The sequence below is a fragment of the Dipodomys spectabilis genome, unplaced genomic scaffold, assembly GCF_019054845.1.
Source record: "Dipodomys spectabilis isolate Male_0828 unplaced genomic scaffold, ASM1905484v1 ptg000019l, whole genome shotgun sequence".
Lineage (NCBI taxonomy): Eukaryota > Metazoa > Chordata > Mammalia > Rodentia > Heteromyidae > Dipodomys > Dipodomys spectabilis.
The window spans coordinates 12,136,043-12,156,537 of NW_024870696.1; the positions used below are offsets into that span (position 1 = coordinate 12,136,043).

At 44.5% G+C, this 20,495-nt stretch overlaps 1 protein-coding gene across 1 annotated transcript in view; it reads right to left on the reverse strand.

Moving 5' to 3' along the window:
* The window catches only part of Lamc2 (laminin subunit gamma 2), a 70,913-nt gene extending 55,318 nt beyond the window's left edge, over window positions 1–15,595 (reverse strand). Inside the window, exons 1-2 of the mRNA XM_042674618.1 lie at window positions 15,434–15,595; window positions 9,874–10,084 (exon numbers count right to left, since the gene is read on the reverse strand). Coding sequence (XP_042530552.1) covers window positions 9,874–9,952 — 79 coding nt within the window. The 5' untranslated portion in view covers window positions 9,953–10,084; window positions 15,434–15,595. The remainder of the gene's footprint in view (window positions 1–9,873; window positions 10,085–15,433) is intronic.
* Between the last annotated feature and the right edge of the window lie 4,900 nt (window positions 15,596–20,495).

Consider the following 20,495-nt stretch of genomic DNA (forward strand, 5'->3'; position numbering starts at 1 on the left):
AATCACCCAAAGCTATCAAGAGTCAATAAAATGCCAATCATCACAGGCTCCTTTAGGTGGTTGTGGAGTAAAAGGAAGCACCTATTGTTACTAAGAATTCTTAAGATATCACATCACAGCCTGGACTTGGGGACATGAATGTGGCTTACAGATGATTCAGTCCCATAAAGCCAAACCAAGAGGTGTTGTCTGAAAATGTCTCCCCTAACCCTTCCCAGGGACCCCCAAGCCCAGAGACACAATGCAGAGAAGGGGGAAAAAAAGGCCCAGTGAACAGGGAATGGAGGAGATCAAATCTGGACGACCAGCAAAGAAATCTTATGAGAATAAACATGGTATCAGATGATTCAGCCCGAGTGAGTTCAGGGTGAAAGGGAAAAGAACATTAAGACACAGCATGTACATGTCTGCCACATTTAAAGACTGTAACAAGACAGCTACTGTCAGCCAGGTTCAGATGCTCATGAAGTATTTGGTGCTGGGGATCTGTATGAAAATATTCAGACATCCCCATGTAACTCTCTACCTCTCTGAATGGAGAAATTGAGATTTCTCTATTTCCATGAGGTTATCTAGAAAGAAAGACATCCAGATTTGCAAGTGTCCCTCGAGCATTCCCTACACAGCCTACAGAAAGGCACCATACGCCCCTTCATCATGCCACTGAAATAAAGGAAGTCAGAGTCCAGCTGAGCAAGAGGTAGTACCTGAAGTAAAGAGGACCAAAAGAAAATAAAGCATCTTTAGATTCTGAATAAAAACAGCCTACAAAGAAATTCTGGTAGGGCTTTCGTGGCTCATGCCTATAATCCTAGCTACTCAGGAGGCTGAGATCTGAGGATCACAATTCAAAGCCAGCCCAGGCAGGAAAGTCCCTGAGACTCTTACCTTCAATAAACTACTCAGTAAAGTGGCCCTGTAGCTCAAAGTGGTAGAACACTAGCCTTGATCACAGCGAGTCACAGGGACAGCTTCCAGGCCCTAAGCTCAAGTCTCAGGACCAGCAAAATATTAAAATTAAAATGTATATAGAGATGCTCTGGGGAAATAACCAGAGTGATACATTAAATACGGTCTTTCAGTCCTTTAAATGTATGCTGTTAGCTCCTTTTAAGTTACTTAACAGATAGATAGATCTTTTTCAACCTTGCATGGCTTTTTGGAATAAGGTTTTCATACAAGAAGACTGTGGTGGGCCTTTCCCTATCGCTCCATCCCTTGACAAATGTACTCAAGATATGCATATGCGTGCACTCACTATATGTCTCTGTTTTCATACAAGGAGAATCATTCCAATGCATTCACAATGCTGAGAAAGCATGTATGAAACACACTGAAAACATCTTTCTTAATGATTAGTTTCTGAAAAATATTCCACTTGAAAAGGAGCAGTTAAACCTATCATGCTTGGGCTGGGAAGATGGCTCAGTGGTAGAGTGCTTGCCTTGCATGCCTGAGGCCCTGGGTTCCATTCCTCAGCACCACATAAGCAAAAAGAAAAAAGCCGGAAGTGGCGCTGTGGCTCAAGTGGTAGAGCGCTAGCTTTGAGCTGAAGAGCTGAGGGACAGCGCCCAGGCCCAGAGTTCAGGCCCCACGACCAGAACCCCCCCCCCCCCAAAAAAAAAACCTATCATGCTTGAAGTAAGAAGAATGAATTGAATGGGCTTCTAGGAGTCCAGTCACCAGCTTACAGCCATGAGAAGAAATAATGACGATCTCACAAAGAGACTGCACTGGGAAGACTGCCTGGAGGTGGGCACCACATGCCCCAGTGACACAAAAATGCTGCTTCTCCACCACCTCCTCTCAGCTCAGTCAGCTGAGGTTTTCTCTCTGGGTCTACAGTCTCAGCACCCCTGGGACAACTTCCTGGAAGGCATAAGAGTGTCATGTCAGGATTATTATTGGACCCACTGCTACAGTAAAATAGATGAGTTTATCTGAGATGGGAAGTATTCAAGTTGGTCATGATGGCTTATACCTATAATCGCAACTACTTAAGAGATCTGGAGAATTGCAATTGAAGGCCAGCCAGAAAAAAGTTACTGAGATCCTCATTTCAACCAGTAAAAGCTGAGCATAAATTGGATAGTGGTCCAGTCCAGCCTGGACATAAACAAGAGACCCTATCTTAAAAAAAAATCAACAAAAGTTACAGGAAAAAAAATGGCTGGGGGTGTGGTTCCAGTGGTAGAATGCCTGGTGTAGCAAATGCAGCGTCCAAGGCCCTGAGCTCAAACTTCAGTATCACCACCACCGAAGGGGGCGGGAGTGGAGGGGGAGGTGAAGGGAAGGGGCGGGGGAGAGGGGTTGAAGCAGGAATGAAATAGTATTTAAACCTGGGCAATCCCAGCAAAGCAGCAATGATCTGAAACTGCAGCTTCTGTGAAGTTTATGTGTTCAAGGTTCTGGCCATGAAACTAAGCAATTTCTGAAAAGACCCTACAAATCTCTAGCAGGGAAAGAAAAACAAGCTTCAGACACAATTATGCACATATGGAATTTAAAAAGACATCCGCTGAGAACAATGCCTGGTAAAAGAGGCGCTCTTTGGGGCCTCTGTGTTCCTGGCCCTTCAAACCTCACACCTATTGGTGCCTGGCTGCACAATGCCCCTCTGTCCTCCCTCCGTCCCCATGGCATCTCTATTCACAGAACCAGAGGCTCTTAGGAGAAGCCTCAAGGTCACTGTCGTATTAGTTCTATGGTGCTATAGTAAGAGAAAATGTGGTGGAAATAGAAACTTTTTGTAAGAAGTCTTTTGTCTCAGTGCAGCTGAACATTTGCACAATTTTTCTGCTTTTTACATTAGCTGTGGGATATGATTTGGCAAGTGTGGAAATTCATATTCCCACAATAAATGACAATAAAAATCTAGAAATAACATTTGGAATTCTGTAACTGCTTTGCCACTGACTTTGTAATTGACTTGCACCTCTGCTCTAGTACCACAGAAGGGAATGGCTCAAGCCCTTACATTCATCAGAGTTGGATCTATCTATCATCTATCTATCTATCTGTCTGTCTGTCTGTCTATCAGTTGTCAGTGGAGAGGCTTGAATTCTGGCCTGGGTACTGTTCCTGAGCTCTTTTGTTCAGGTTAGCACGATACCACTTTGAGCCACAGCTCTACTTCCAGTTTTTGAGTGGTTAATTGGAGATAAGAGCGTCACAGGGACTTTTCTACCTGGGCTATCCTTGAACTACAATCCTCAGGTCTCAGCCTCTTGAGTAGCTAGGATTACAGGCATGAGCCACCAGCACCCAGCTAAAAGGAGACATTTTTGTGGCTGGATTTGGATTTGAACTCATGACCTCATGCTTATTAGACAAGTTCTCTACTACTTGAGCCACTGCATCAGTCCCACCATATTTTTGACACAAAGAAGAGTATGCCTAGCACAGTGGCTCACATATATATTTCCATCTACTCAGGAGGCAGAGATTGGGAGGGTTCAGAGTCCCAGATTAGTACCCCATCTCAATGAACAAGCTGGGCATAGTGGTTCATAGTTATAATTGCAGCTACACAGGAGGCATAGGTAGGGATATCATGGTCCCAGATGAGCCTTTCAAAGAGCATAATACCTTACCTGAAAATAACTAAAGCAAAAAAAAGGGGGGGCTGGGAATATGGCTTAAGTGGAAGAGCACTTGCTTAGTAATTTCAGGGCCCTGAGTTCAATCCCCAGTACTTACTACCCCCGCCCCACCCAAGAAGCACATATTTGCTCAGAAGGTGAGATCCATTCAGACATACAGTCACCCACAGACACTGAAAAGACTGCTTTTGGCTTTGGATGGGATTCAAAGATTACATCATCTATTGGGGATTATATTACATAGCCCACTAATGACTCAGAAATCCACTAAGCTTAATCTATGACTAAACTAGAGTATTCTAGAATCAAGGAAGCTCTATTTGTGCACTGGTCTGTGATGGACAACTCAAATCTGTCTTTTTAAATTTCTCCTGGAAAACAATTGCAGTATGGTTGATCCACAAAGAACTTAAAACAGAAAACATCTTCCCAGGGTTGTCCCTATACCTTAATTTCATGCCTGACTTTCCCAGAAACACTGATCACAACTCAGTAACTTTCCTCAGCTGCTTGGACCACTGGAGTGGCTGCCCTGGGTTTGGGACACCAGAATGTATGCCTACATAGGAATTCACAGCTCACACCCCAACCCAATTCTGCATTCCTGATTACTCTACACATTTAAATATAACTTACCAATATTATCCCCCAGAGGGAAAAACCATCACCCTTAAATAGCTATAAAATCTCACATAGCAGAAGACACTTTCTCAATCACCTAAGCGTTGTTTGGGGAAGCTACAGTAATGAAATGACCTCACTGAACATACTGGAAAGAAAGAGACCGAGCAAACCAACACATTCTCATGACTGACCTTCATCTCAATGTGGATGCAGAACACTGTCCTAAATAAGTTAAAGATGGTTCTCATGAAGGCCAAAATGTGCACTTCAGGAACTGTTACACCTTTGAAATATTTTGGAAATGCTGTATTTTCTGGTGAGAGCATTAAAAAGAAATTCAAAGCCAGGCATGGTGGTACTTGTCTATAATCCCAGCTACTTGAGAGACTGAAACAGGAGGAGCCTGAGTTCAGATTTTGCTACATAGCAAAACCCATCTCAAAGGAAAAGAAGAGGAAGGAAGGAAGGAAGGAAGGAGGAAGGAAGGAAGGAAGGAAGGAAGGGAAGAGGAGGAGGAGGAGGAGGAGGAGGATTCAAATAAGATTTTGTCTCAAGTCATGTAGCCTAAAATTAGTAAGAAACTGTATGATAAGTGGCTTCAGAAAGGCAAACATTAGTGGTGAGGATAAATGGAAGAGTGGATGCAGAATTGGAAGTGTGGCTCAAGTGGTAGACACTAGTCAGGAGTGACAAATCAATATTTCTAAGTTGGTATATTATTTTATAAATTATGTGACTTTACATAGGTCTGTTTGACAAATCTGCTTAGTTAACTATAAAGATCAGTTTGACTATGACTTCTTAATGCTTAATGTTTTCATAATCAAGTTGACCAAAAACTCTTGGTGGGGAGAAACAGGGTGAGGAAATCATCTCCATTGGAAGAATGAAAAAGTACTTTATGTGGAGTCATTGGATGTTAGGGCATGTGCTAGAACAGCATGCGAAAAGAAACCGCACAAAACCTGATCTTACAATGACAATCTGCTCTGGGTTTTTGTTCAGAGTCGTTTTGTTGTCATGAGGTGAAACCCAAGGCATGTTTAAGCCTGAGCAGGACGATTCTTCATCTGCGCTCGTGAGTTTATGGAAGAAGAGTAAAGAAGAACCCTGATGTAGTCTGCATCTGGAACATTCCCCCAAAGGCCTGGTATTTGTGTGCTCAGCCTTGGTCCACAGCCCACAGTTCTATTTGGAGGTGGAGGAGCCTTTAGGTGAGCCCTAAAGGTGGATGGGTGAGGTCATTGGGGGTGCACCTTGTAGGGGTACTATAGAGCCCTAATGTCATCTCTCTCTTCTCTCTCCTCCCTTTCTCTCTCTCTGTCTCTGTTTCTGTCTCTGTCTGTCTCTCTGTCTCTGTCTCTCTCTGTCTCTCTTGCTTCTCAGCCACTGTGACACTGCATAGTCACAAGACTGTCTCCGTGATTTCTGTTACAATAACAGGAAGCTGGTTAATACCAATTCATAATTCACCATTTGCAACTCAGATGGCAGCTGGATATGACGGCCAAAAATCTATCATCCCTGCACTTGGGAGGCTGAGGCCGAAGGACCACAAGTTCAAGGTTGGTCTACATACAATCTCTTGTCCCAAAAACCAACAAATGCACAAACAAATACCTGAAGAAGACAGCGTCGTGATAGTCAGTGTTTACAGGACAGTTAGTGGTAATAGTAAAATGGAAGACAGAATGCTTTCCAGGCAGTCTGCACAGTGCTATTTATTATCCTCATTTTCGAGATAGCCAAACTACATTGGATATAAGGTAGTTTGCCCAAGTTCCACCATGCTCAATGGCAGAGCTAGCATTTGCACCTAATAGAAGATCCAGAGCTTACACTTCTGTGTAGTGCTATGCTACCTTAACTGTTTAAACAGTAGCATCTATGAGGGAGCAGAAAGCTTTCATTCTATTACCCACGGCACCTCTTTGCCAGGTTCAAGACATAGCAGACACCATACCAATGATCTACGATTATCTTGGATTCTAAAGCCACTAATCTAAAGGAAAAATTACTTTAAAATTCACCTGATGACTGAATCTGTCATTTTAGTCTTTCTTTGTATGGATAGATTGGGGCATCTGACATCAGTTATCACTTCTGAGCTGCTGAGATTCTTCCTCGATTAACAAAACACTGGTCTTTCTTGATCCTCGTCCTTCCTTCATACTCCTCCTCCTCATCTCTTTCATTGCCTCGCTCTCTCCTTTGTAAGTGTAGAGCGTTCTCCCATCTCGCCATCCTAGTTTTCCTCACCTGTGGCCAAGGCTCTGCTTTCCACCTGTGGACTCCCAAATTTATATCTCCATCCAACTTCAAAATCATAATTCCAGTGCTTCCCTGGAGCTGTTGGGCATCTCCAATTCAACAGGACCCCTCCCTCCACGGAACCTGCTCCCTCCTCTTCACCCAACTGACTTACAGACTTGGATCTATCCTAGACTCTGTGTGTGTGTGTGTGTGTGTGTGTGTGTGTGTGTGTGTGTGTGTGTGTGTGTGCGCGCGCGCGTGCGGGCGCGCACCCTGGGGTACCGGAGGAGTTGAATTTAGGGCCTCTTGCTCTTGCTTGGATTTTTTTGGTCAAGCGGGCACTCTATCTCTTAAGCCACAACTCACCTCTGATTTTTTTTAATGGTTAACCAGAGATAAGATCTCAAGATCTCAGCCTTGTGAGTAGCTAGGATTATAGGTATAAGCCATCAGCATTCAGCTAGTATTCCTTTTTTTTCTAACCATTTCCTCTTACTCATATACCTAAGTCATACTCATGAGATCATCAAATTCTTTAGATTTTACCTTCTAAGTGTTTCTATAAATTGTTTCTTCTTTGCTATTTCTACCATAGTCAACTCTCACTTGTATTATTGCCAGGGCCATGGCAATGGAGAAAGCTTTCTCCACTCTACTCTCCAAGTCCTTAAATGAATGAATCCAATCATGCCCACCCCAGCTTCAACCCCTCCACAATTCTTTGCCTGCCAGACTAGATCCTAACTGCACAATCCAAGCTACAAGATCTCAAAGCAGAGTCCTTAGTAGGGAGCTGGTGGTTTACTTCGGTAACCCTAGCTACTCAGGAGGCTGCGATCTGAGGATCAGGGTTCCAAGCCAATCCAGGCAGAAAAGTCCAGCAGAATCTTATCTTTAACTATCTACCAAAATAGTCAGAAGTGGAGTTTGACTCAAGAGCTTCAGACTTAAGCAAAAAAGCTCAGGGACAGCACCCAGGCCTTGAGTTCAAGCCCCAAGACTGGCACCAATAAAAGGGAAGAGGTCAGCCATTGTCTTTCTCAATGCTCTCTGGCCATGAGTTCACAATACTGATGACACCCTTGACTCTACACTGTATGTGTGTGTGTGTGTGTGTGTGTGTGTGTGTGTGTGTGTGTGTGTGTGTATGCTAGTCCTGGTCCTGGGCACTCTCCCTAAACTTTTTAACTCAAGGCTAGTGCTCTACCACATGAGCCACAGCTTCGCCTTTGGCTTTTTGATGGTTAATTGAAGATAAGGGTCTCATGAACTTTCCTGCCCAGGCTGTCTTTGAACCATCATCTTCAGATCTTAACTTACTGAGTAGCTAGAATTACAGGTGTGAGCCACTGGTGCCCAGCTAACTCTAGACTTTTTAAAAAGAAATGTGGTTCCAGACATTTTAGTGCAGTTTACAATCATCTTTTAAGCTCTTGACAAGTATACAAGGTAGCCCAGCACCACTGTTTCCGTGTCTCGGGCAGGCGAAGAAGCAGACTCCAACTTGTTGAGGAGCCTGAAAGCTTACTAATGAGAAACTAGGAGGGAAATGAACCAAAATTGGTAGCCAGATCAGGCTGACTAAAGCCTGGGCTTTAGCTGAGACCGGCCCTCAAAGTCTTGCTGATTATATCTTTGCAGTAATTTCACCTGTGGGCAACAACCAGAAAGCAGCTTCACTGCTTCAAGCCCTCACATTGCAGTTACTTTGGGACAGGACAGGTACCACACCCTTAGCCCAAACCTTTCAGCACATCCTGGCATCCATGAGTATGTGTGATCTTACCCTAACCCCAAAGTTTCCACATTCTCTCTGAGCCACCAAATAAAGCTTCTAGCAGTCAGTCTCCAGGGAGGAAGAAGTCTACAAATGAGGCTGAATGCTCTCTCTGATGTCACGTCTACACAGGATGCTCCACAGCTGGTCCATTCCTGACAAGGCAGAGTCCCAGCTCTGTGTTCTTGAATCATACATTATTTAACAATTGATAGCATCCTCTATACGTTATTATCTAGTGCTATCACATATATCACCTCAATTGTGGCCAAGTGGTAAAAATTGCTTTATTAATTCCTTATCATATAAAAAATGTTCCTTATTCTCTTATTACTGTTAGAATATAGTTTGAAAAGAAACTTTCTGGATGGGGGAAGCCCTAAGAATCCTTGAACCAATAACCAGCTCCATTTCTGCTGTAGCTAAGTGGCCTTGAGTGATTCTATTTCCAATTGCTCACTTTTAAAGTCAAGAGATTCTAAGTTAATAAGCAGTTAAGTTTAATTCTGCTAGAGATTTTCCACTTTTAGATGATTTCTTCTAAATTCCAACTATTTATCCTAACAGTAATGGAACCTACGCCACGTGACCATTTTCATACATTAAAAAAAGTATACTGTATATATTTTAGGTCTACAGTGACCTTATATGACATTTTGCTCTACAGAGTGAAATGGTTACTACAATCAAGCAAATTAACATACTTGTCATTTCACAGTTATCCTGTTTGTGACCAGCACACTTTTTTTAAAAATGCAGTCAGGGATGATGTAGTGAAAGTTAATTTTGAGTCTTCTGGAGAAAATAATAAAAGAACTGTCATCAACACAGGGGGTGAAAGTGGTCTTTGGCCTTGGATTTGTTGAGTGATTATTGAAAGGGTCTGAGGTACTGCAAGCTATATAAACCCCAGGTCATTAAGAAAAGCTTCCTGGCTACCAGTGCACCACCAGGAAAACACCCGCTGTGTGTCGTCAGAGCTGACACACGCGAATGGTAAACAGTTGCTAGGTTCTCAAAAAGTTGTTGTTTGCATACACTTCACTGCTCAGACAGGACTGCCGTGGGGGCCGGGATCAGACCAGGTGCCTAATAAATGTCTGCTTGATGAGTATTCCGCAAAAAGATGGAGAAGGGCCATGACACAAAAATTCTAAGCACTCTCAGGCTTAGATGACTTCCATCTCAAAAAAGGAAAGTTCCTTTCCCATCTTCATGGCGTTTCTAAGGGATGGAAAAATTCACACCGGGATCCTATTCATCAATGCACAGACTAGGAAAACCATTCATCAGCACATGACTGATTCAATAGAGGCTTCTCGATGGAAAAATTAAAGAGTGGGGCCGGGGTGGGGGGGAGCAGAGAGAAAGAAACTGTCCCCAAGCAAGGAGAAGCCTCGTTTGACACAGCCCTCTACCTTCACATGCTTAAAATCGGCATTACTATGACTATTACAGTCACTTTAACAAAAAGCCCCAAATCGGGGAGGGAAGGGCCCTGAAAAAGAGGTTCTCGCCCAAGTTGGGGGGGGTCCTGGGGGCGGTGCGATCAGCCATCACGGTCTGCAGAGAAAGCTAAGTCCACAGCCAGGGCTGGAAGCCACTCTCTCAACTCACCTTCCCTCCTGGACGTGGCCCGGGCGGCAGGCAGGAGGAGCGAGACGCAGAGGCAGCAGCTGAGCCACAGGGCAGGCATGGCCCGGCCTCGGGTGCCAGGCCAACGCGCGGGGGTCGCCGGGCAGGGCCGGGCTGGGAGTCGTCTGCGCTGGGCTGTGCCTTCCTTCTCCCCGATCAGGTGGTTTTATCGACTCCCCTACCTGACTCAGTCCTGACAGGAAGAGAGCCTGTGTTTCGGGGCGTGACTCACCTGTGAACAAGGAGGACCCAGCCCTGGGAGGCAGACAAACACACAGCACACCCCAGCTGTGCGCGCGCCGCCCCCACCCGGCCCCGCCGCCGCCCCCCTCCACGCCAGGAGGGCTCACAGCGCACCTGGCCCGCGCAGAGCCGAGGGTGGGGCCCCAAAGCCGAGGCCCAGGGCTCCTTCCCCTGGAATGTGCCAACAGCTCCCCCACAGCCCGTCTCTCCTGGGGTGGTCCCGGGCAGAGTTCACAGAGGTGGGGAGCTGCCCGCCCCTTCCTCACACTGGAGGCCCCAGGCTCAAGTGCTCAGACGCAGAAAGAAGCCCGGATTCCTCCCGGCCTCTGTTCTCAAACACACCACACCGAGGGCGCCCACAAGATCCGCCCACCGAGGGTCCAGCTCCCTCTGAAACACTGCAGCCTCGCCTTCCCCAGCGCACCCAACTCCTCCAGCACCCCACGCCCCACACACCCCATCCCCTCACTATGGCCTGGCAGGACCAAAGGTTCTCCCCTGGGTGCCCCTAATTCCTCAGTCCCTGGCCCAGCAAAAGGCACTGAGGTCCAGGCCAGCCTCTCCTAGGGTAAGTACCACTCCATCCTAGCCAGTGCAGCTGACCGAGATAGACGATCCCATTCCGCATGGCTTTAACCTCTCCCAGGAAATGGCTCCTGCCACTCCATGATCCCACAGGAAAACGCTGCGACTAATTGTCTCAGGCAAGGCCATTGTGCTAACTGAAGTAATATCCAGAAAATGACAAATCTTGGTATGTCCTCCACTGCCCCTTCCAACGAAGCCAGTGGCAATAACTGAGAGGTAGCTGTCAATCAAAGAGAGGGCTTTGGTTCCTGCTAGAGATCAAATAGTGAGAAGTTTTTTTTTTTTTTGGGGTCCGGTCGTGGGGCCTGAATCTGGGCCTGGGCACTGTCCCTCAGTTCTTCAGCTCAAGGCTAGCGCTCTACCACTTGAGCCACAGTGCCACTTCTGGCTTTTTCTTTTTGCTTATGTGCTGAGGAATCAAACCCAGGGCCTCATGCATACAAGGCAAGCGCTCTACCACTGAGCCACCTTCCCAGCCCAAAAAGTGAGAAGTATTTATATAAACACAGCCCAGAACAATCGCTCCTTTTCTCCATCATCAAAGGCCCCCAATACCTGTTCATTGACTAAGTGAATTCTATAGATAATTCTACAAACCTAAGGTAACTCACAAACAATGGAGTCCGTACACGATTATCAAATGATGTGAGAACTTCAGCCCAAGTGTGTGAGGAAAGCACTGGCGTAGCTGTGGATGCTTTGTGCAGAAAAGTGGAGCTTGAGCCAGATGTTCAGCATTCAAATAAATAAATAAGCAATTCTTCTCTCTCAAAACTGAGTGTCTAAGGGGTTGGAGGTGAGGCTCAGGTGGTAGAGCACCAGCCAGTGAGTGAAAGCATCAGACACCAAGTTTGAGTCGCCCTGGGACAGAAGAACAGCAGCAGCAACAGCAACTTCTCAGTGTGCAGTTACAGTTAACATTTCAGTTCCCCAAGACAAAGTGTTTAGAATTTTTCTTCCCAATAGTTGACACTTCTGTCAACTATTGGTTGATAATTCTGTCCCCAAGAACAATGCTCCTTGCAGGTCTGTCCTTCCAGGGTGTGTGATGTTTATAGCCCTGTAAGAAGAAGGGATAAGGCCCTGCGAAATAAAGCCTGGAAGGTAAGCTTCATTTTAAGCACAGATTGCTAGTTTACCATATCTCAGCTTTGGAACAGAGTTGGGTACCAGTAGCTCACACCTGTAATTTTAGCTACTCAAAAGGCTGAGACCTGGAGGATGTGGTTTTAATACTTTCCATCCTATGCAGAAAAGTCTGCACAACTTTATCAAAATACTAGACTGGAGGCATGGCTCAAGTGGTAGAGTGCAGCTGTAAGCAAGTAAGCCTAGTGACAAAGTGATTTCAAGCCTTGGTATGGGCATGCACACAAAAAGTTGGAAGAGACATTTTCATTTTCTATCAGTTTTTGACATGGTAATAACCATAGCAAACCCATAGGCAAAGCCCACTATTTTTTTTTCAATCACAGTTGCAAATCCTTTATGTATATTAAATAATAGATCGTCTAAATAACCCTTTGAATCAGGTTTACTGATATGTGGAGAAGCTAAATAACATGCTCAGAGGGGCAAAGCCAAAACCAGGCAATCTGCCAGGTGCTGGTGGCCCCCACTTTTCATCTTAGCTGCTCAGAAAGCTGAGATCTGAAGATCGCAGTTCAAAGCCAGCCCTGGCAAGAAAGTCCCTGAAACTCATTTCCAATTAACCACCATAAAACTGGAAGTGGTGCTGTGGCTCAAAGTGGTGGAGCACTAGTCTTGAGCAAAATGCTCAGGGACAGTGCCCAGGCCTCTAGTTCAAGTCCCATGACGAACAAAGAAAAGCAAAACAACCAAACAAACAAAAAAAAAAACAGGCAATCTAATTCCACATTTTTCGTTAGTCTGATTTAAAAGCATCATTAAGACAAATTCACAATACTAGATGCATTGGATGTGCAATCAGAGGTTATTTATCAGCAGCCATTCCAGCTTGGACAGACTGTGGATGGTGAGTACACATCTAGAGTCAAGTCACAGAGGACTTGGAACCAATACTTCTGCGCTTACCAAGATATTAGCCATAAAAGGACTCCAGAGGTCATTTGGACCAGAGGCAGTAAATGAGCAGCAGTTTCTCTGGGTCCAGAACAACCAGCCAGCAGCCTCCTCCATAATTACACACCAGAACTTTTCTCCTCCTCCTTCTCTTCTCCTCCTCTTCTTCCTCCTCCTCTTTTTCCTCCTCTTCCTCCTCCTTCTCTTGTTCCTCCTCCTCCTCTTCTTTCTCTTCCTCCTCCTCCTCATCCTCCTTTTCCTCTTCTTCCTCTCCTCCTCCTCCTTATCTATCTCTTTTTTTTCTTTCTTCCTCTTCTTTTTGTGCCAGTAACATGGTTTAAGCTCAAGGCCTGGGTGCTGTCCCTTAGCTTTTTTGCTCAAGGCATACGTTTCAACCCCATCCTGGACTTTGGTTCTAGGAAGTCAGAACGGAGAATTTTGCTTCTTCTGCCCGGAAGCTGTCACATGGAAGCTGTCACATTCATCCGTGTAGCAAGCCCCTGGCGCTGGTGGGGATCCTGTTCTGCTTATGAGGGGCTCTCCAGGCACGGAGCCAGCAGAGCCGGAAGGTTTTGGAACATGTCCACGGGGCGTGGCCAGCAAGCCTGAGGCCCTGGAAGTCCCCTTCCCCCAAGGTTGCTTCTGCAGCTCAGTCAGCACTCCCGGGACTTTTCTTTCCACCATTCTGAGTAAATCATTTTACAAAGCTGTCATCTCTCTAACCCCAAACCCCAAATAGAACTACAAGTGACATGTTGATTTTTGTCTTGAGTTCTATCCTTACCTTGGTTAACTTTCCAAAGGAATGCCTGGCATGTCGCCGGCTCTCAAACTCACTTATGATAAAAGCTGAAGCACGGGGCTGGCTAACATGCCCGGCCCCGGCAGACCTGTCCACCCAACTCCCTACCCTTAAAAAAGTGCTTCCCCAGAAACTTCTAATTACAGCAGCATTTGCATTAAGAATTTCATTGTCAAATACAACGATGGGGGGAGGGCGGGATTCAAATTCCAGTTTATTCTTTATTGGTAAGGGAAAATGCCCATACATGGAAATGATTTTGTTTCCTGGATCGACTGTATAAATCCTGGGAGGTTGGCAAGCCACCAGTAAACCCTGCGCTCTGAAGCAAAGCCCTGGCTCAGTGGCACCATTCCATTTTACACAGAAATGCATGTGGCCTGCCAACCTAGGCAGAAAACTTTTTGAGATGGAATCTCCAAGTAACCAACAAAAAGCTGGACTGGATGCATGGTTCATCGTGAGCAAGCTGGACGCATGCACCCATCATGAGCAAGCAAGTAGAGCAAATGTAAAGCCCTCAGTTCAAATCCCAATCCTGGAAACACAAAGCGGGGAGAGGAGAGGGACAGAACAGAGAGAGGTCAGAGAAAGGGAAGTTGAGTACTGTGCCATCAGTTCACTGAACATTCCTCATGGATTCCCACGAGTTCATCCGTGAAACGTGGGGTGAGTGGGTAGAATCCTGCCCAGCGTTTGTCACCCTCTACCTAGACCACAGATACCGGGATGAGAGCCAGATGGGAACAGCAGACACTGCGGTAAGTGTCCGCCTTGCAGAGCAGAGTCCCAGGCCGCTGCTGAGAGGAGAGGAAGTCCGAGGCCGCTGCCCTTCCATCAGAGATGCCACCATGCCCTTTGGAAGAAGGAAGTCCAGGAAACCATGTCTCTAACTGCTTCTAAATTTAAATCTGAAACACTTCCACTATTCATAAATGAAATTCTGAAGTCTGCAAACCTCTGTGACATTTAGAGGCCAATCCTCTTTCCTAAATAGGAAATGCTGGACGTATTTTAAATGACTAATAATAATTTTGACAACTACCACACTGGCAGCCAAGTGGTACTGAGTGTGCTGGTGTGAGCGGCTGGGTGCTGAGAGCTGGGGGGGGGGGGGGGGGCCGGAGTTTGCTCCTCATGACCACTCCACTGAGAATCTCATTTTAAGATTATCCAGGCTCCCTCACACATCAATGCCAATACTTCATTCTAGAATTAGCATTCAGCTACACTGTAAAATCAAACTCAGCCTCTCAGTGATAAATATACTCTCCCTCAATTAAAAGCATTGAGTTAGAGCTCAAATTAAACATGAAGTGAATCCAGCACTGGTGGCTTACACCTGTAATCCTAGCTACTCAAGAAGCTGAGATCTAAAGATTGAGGTTCAAAGCCAGTCTGGGCAGGAAAGACTATCAGAGATTCTTATTTCCAATTAACGAGAGAGAGAGAGAGAGAGAGAGAGAGAGAGCTAGAAGTGGAGTTCTGGCTCAAGTAGTACAGTACTAACTTTGAGCACAAAAGCTCAGGGACAGCGCTCAGGCCCTGAGTTCAAGTCCTAGGACTGGCACATGCATGAGTGTGCGCACACACGCGTGCACGCGCGTGTACACACACACACACACACACACACACACACACGAAGTGCCTAGTCCTTACTATATATACAATTCCACTGTGACACACCTCCCCCTTTTTCTTTTCTTTTTTTTTCTTCTTTTTTTTTTAGGTCTGAGACCAAGACTCAAACTCTGTCCCTAACTAGTGCTCTACCAACTGAGCCATGCCTCCAACCCCACCTTTTCTACAGATCAGAAATAAACAAGGGTCAGGTTATAAAGGGGTCCATTTTCTTTTCCACATTACCTTCGGTTCTTCCTCACTGTGTAATGATGTGAGCTTCTTAGGCAACGTCATTTTCTATCGCCCAAGTCTTGCATGGTTTTCTCTTGGTCTGATACCTTAATCCAGGGATGAGAGCACTTTGTTAGGTTACTCAGTTGTAATTCCTTTGAATAACTGGCTGCTATTTTCAGCACAGTGGAAAGAACCTGTGAAGTCTGAAATTGCTCAAGAATGGAGTTTATCTGTATCCCTGGATTCAACTTTTCCAGCCTGGGTTAGGCAAGAAAATCCCCAAACATTCCTGGGTAGTTTGTTTCAGATTGGATCTGATTTTGGTTAAAAAGTGGAACTGCTTAATTATATCACATTACTCGGAGAGCTCCAAAGCACAGAAAATCATGAGGCCCTCCTCTCTCTCCTATGAATTTTCTCCTATCCTCTGTATGTCCTTTTAGATTAATTCTTCTTGATTTGAAGCTGGTATTTCACACTGTATCATATATTATTTCGAATTTGGATTGTCTTTATTTAACACAAGAATGAAATATCAATTGTCAGTGAATGTCACATTTACCTTTCTTTAAGCTTTCTCCCACTTAAACATTTTCTTCAGAAGTTCCTTTTCTCCCCATTGATAGGATATTCCTCACCAGGTTCATTGAGATACCACTTGGAAGACTAGTTGTCTGAGTAATTTGTAATCATTTTAGAAAACTTAGTTTCCCACACCAAATTCTGGGAGATAACTCTTCTAATACATTTTTCTCCATCCCCAAATTGCCCATCCTTTTCTCTAAGTGGATCCAAAGTTATTTTTTGTAATTGCCTAGATCTAGTGCAGGGTATCTAAAAATGTTAGAAAGTAGATTCCTTTCTGCAAAACCAGGCTTCCTTTTCCTATTTTATTAGAGATTCCCCCAACCCCACTCTTCTTCTGAGCTTTCTAAGGCAGCATTGTATGGGAAGTTTCAGCATTCCACATGTATACTTCTTAATGGGGTAGCCACCAGCCATGTGTTGGATGCAACTGAGAAACTGAATTTTCAATTAATTGAAGTTAAAAAAAATGTAACTTCAATAGCCCAAGATGACTGGTAGCAATTGTACTGGAGAGTTCAGATCCAAGGCCTCTTTGACCCTTCCATGACCCAGCTAAGTACTTCCCACACAATGAGCCCAGTGAGGAACTGAATGTTGTAGCCCACGGTCTAATAATTTCACACTTGGAAACTAGTAAGTAGATAGATGACTTCTAACAGGAACATTCATTTTTGAAAGAGAGTTTAATAATTCATTGACTGTCACAGTTCAGATTTGTATAATGCTACCCTGTGTGTATATATATATATATATATATGTTTTTCTGTCCTCAAATTTCTTCTAACCAATATCACTTTTACAAAAATAAAAAGCAGATACCTGGAGCTAGAGTTCCTTGTTCTAGAATTTTAGTTATGACTTCTTGAAGCTAGTTATTAGAAGAGATGTATAAATACAATTTGTTTCTAAAATTGTGTGGTGAGGTAGTTACCTTGCTGAGTTTGAAGGGCATTTTATGAAAAAATACAGTAGATAGTGTTTGCAGGAAAATAAGATGTAAATTACTTTCTAGAATACTCCTGAAACTTTAGGTATTACACCCATTTACAACGGGAATTTACCTACAAAACTGCAATCATAATAGTAGGTTTTGATCTGTATTTCTATCGATATGTATGTATGTAAAGACGGATAGAAAGATAGCATAATAAAGAAGAAAATACGTTAAAACTCAAAAAAACATAAAAATAAAAATACAAAAAAAGAAAATATGCAAGTAACCTTTTTTCAGTAATCCTCAAATAAAATCATTGAAAATCTGACCTGTTTATTTTACTGAGGCAGCTGTTGGTGGGTTGTTTTTTTTTGGGGGGGGGGGTCCAGTCGTGGGGCCTGAACTCTGGGCCTGGGTGCTGTCCCTCAGCTCTTCAGCTCAAGGCTAGCACCACTTGAGCCACAGCACCACTTCCGGCTTTTTTCTTTTTGCTTATGTGGTGCTGAGGAATCGAACCCAGGGCCTCATGCATGCAAGGCAAGCGCTCTACCACTGAGCCACCTTCCCAGCCCTTTTTTTTTTTTTTTTTTGTAGAGGTGGGGGTTCTTGTGCTGGTCCTGGGGCTTGAAGTCAGAGACTGGGCACTGTCCCCGAACCTCTTTATGCTCAAAGCTACTGCTCTACCACTTGAGCCACAGTGCCACTTCTGGCTTTTTCTGAGTAGTTTATTGGAGATAGGAGTCTCATGGACTATTCTGTCCTGGCTGGCTTCAAACCATGATCCTCAGATCTCCATCTCCAGAGTAGCAAGGATTAAAGGTGTGAGTCACCAGCACCGGGTCCTGAGGCAGTTTTTATAGAGAAATATTATCTCAAAAAATTATTGTTCAATGAGTATTTTTTTATTTTCTATGATATGCCAAGCATTGTGGGAAATACATGGAAAATGATAAAGCTCCCCATCTCTTTACAGAATCTATAAGGTTCCAGAAACACACTATCCTAGGCACCAAGAAAGCCAAAGGCTCCCCACCAAATATAAAAAGTTGAGTGAGTTTAACTTTGCATAATAAATACTACACAATTTATTCATTCATCCAAAAGGCTGCTACTGTAGAGTACTAGCCTTGAGCTGAAGAGCTGAGGGACAGCGCCCAGGCCCAGAGTTCAAGCCCCACAACCACCACCACCTACAAAAAAAAGGCTGCTACTGAGGGTTGGCTTAGAGGCAGGCATCATTCTATGCCTTGTTACAAAGCCCAGGCCACTGTGAAGCTGATATTTGATCATGGAAGACAGATGGTAAATGTGAATGTCCATTTATTAATAAATAAATAAATCCAAAGAGTATGACCTCCCTGTGTTATGAGGCATGACTTCAAAGTATGCCTTGGAAGAGTAAGTTGTATGGAAAGACAGCAGTGAATTAACTACTTCATTCTACCCAGTAAGTGATGATTCACGTGCCTCTTAAGACAGTATAATGACCCTATGAACAGTAAAAGATGTGCAGCTGTGAAGAGCATAGCTGAGGACAGTGGTCTTGTAAGAGAGTCTATGGATTACTGACTCTTTCAATGGGTCCAATATTTCTCTAAATAGAACTCAAAGTCTGTGTGTGTGTGTGTGTGTGTGTGTGTGTGTGTGCGCACGCATACATGCACCAGTACTGGGGCTTGACCTCAAGGCTTGAGCACTGTTCCAGAGATACCACTGAGACACAGCTCCACTTCTGGCTTTTTTTTCTTGTTAATTGAAGAAAAGAGTTTCACAGACTTTCCTACCAGCTGGCTTTGAACTGGGATCCTCCGATCTCAGCCTCCTGAGTAGCTAGAATTACAGGCTTGAGCCACCTGTGCCTGGTTTAGAACTGGAAGTCTTATGTGGCCTCTGAAGTTATAGGTATCAGTCTTACCACCTCTCCAACTTGTGCTCTGCAGTTCGCTCTCATCCATTACGTTCAGACACTCTGGTCCTCTTGCTGCTTTGCAAACAAGGAAGTGTCATAGCTCATCCTCATTCAAAGATGACTATAATAATTGCCACCTCCTTCTCCTGCCCAGTCATTTTCTAGTCCTTTCTTTTTCTTCATGCTTCTTCTTACCATCACTGGGAGTGTGTGTGTGTATGTGTGTGTGTGTGTGTGTGTGTGCGCGCATGTGCGTGCACGCGTGTACAAGTGTGTGTATTGAGACAGGTCTCACTATGTAGCCAGATTGGCCTTAACCTATTCCTGCCCCATCTTCCTGAAGGGTGGAAATACAGGTGTATACCATCAGAGCTGACTGATGTATTGCAGTTTCCATTTCCTACTTTTCCTGTTTACTTTTCATAATGGGAGAGGTGTTAACTCACTTCAGGGTTTGCAAACTTAAGAAAGTCATAAACTTCTTTTTAGATTGGTCCATCAGCTAGGATACATTTATCTTCAAGTAACACAATTCTCCAGTCAAAATAGGCATCTGATAAGAAGAACACTTGCAGGATTATACTAGTTGGAAATCCAGGAGCTAAATAGGAAATAAGGTTAAACAATCCATCAAGAATCCAAGGTCTCTCCTTCTCTCCTGTTGCCCAAAGTTCACTTCATGTGCAGCTGGTTTCCCTCGCAGTGGGAGACTGGCTGCCAGCAGCAATCAGGACTCTGTGTTTCTTTATTCACGTAGGTGGAAAAGATGGAAGTCCCCTCCAAACATCAAACAACAGCATTTCCCCTTCCTGAGTAGGCCATCCATCACCTGGCTACTCTCCAGTCTATAACTACCACCAGGAAATGTCCCATACGATTGGTTGAAACTTCAACCCCATCTCTGACTAGAAGGAGGGAATAGTTATGATTGGCTTATGCCCAAAGCTGGAAACTCTGACTGTGGCCACATCCTGCCTGCCAGCTGTTTTTGGAAACTTTTGTTAAAATACCTCCGTTTTCTTCCTCTCCATGTTGTTTATGCTGACTTTTGCATTGCAATGAGAGACCTCAATAGGTATAGCAGATAGCATGAATCCCATAAAGGCTCAAGCTATTACTATGTGGCCCTTCACAGAAGTTTGCCAACTCCTGTCTTAGGCTGACCCAAGACAGTTTTGGAATTGTGCTTAATGCCCTACCCCTTGAAGCTGTGCCTCCATGTGGGAATGTGGTCTTAATACGAGCTTGGCATAAGTTGCAAAGATTTTTCTTTCCCTTGTTCCAAAGAAGAAATGGTGTAGCTTCAGAAGAAAGAGCCTTGTTTTCAAAGCCTCTGCTCTCCTCTCCTCTTGCAGATTGGTGGGATAAGTTCCTACATTGAGTGATCTTTCAGCCTTTGCTGTATGATTTTTACAACATCAGATTCAATTTTTGTTCTTCTTGTTTCTCCATGGAACCAAATGTCTGCCAGTTCTTCAACCCACCAAGCGGTAGATGGCATTTCCCACAATCCTGCGTCATAGAAGAAACAACCCTAACGTCGGGATACTGCTTTTCAGTGCCTGCACAGACTCAGGTAAAAGTCTTTCCATACCTTGCCATGATTTTCTAGGGTGAGCAATTTCCTGCCCAAACAGCCA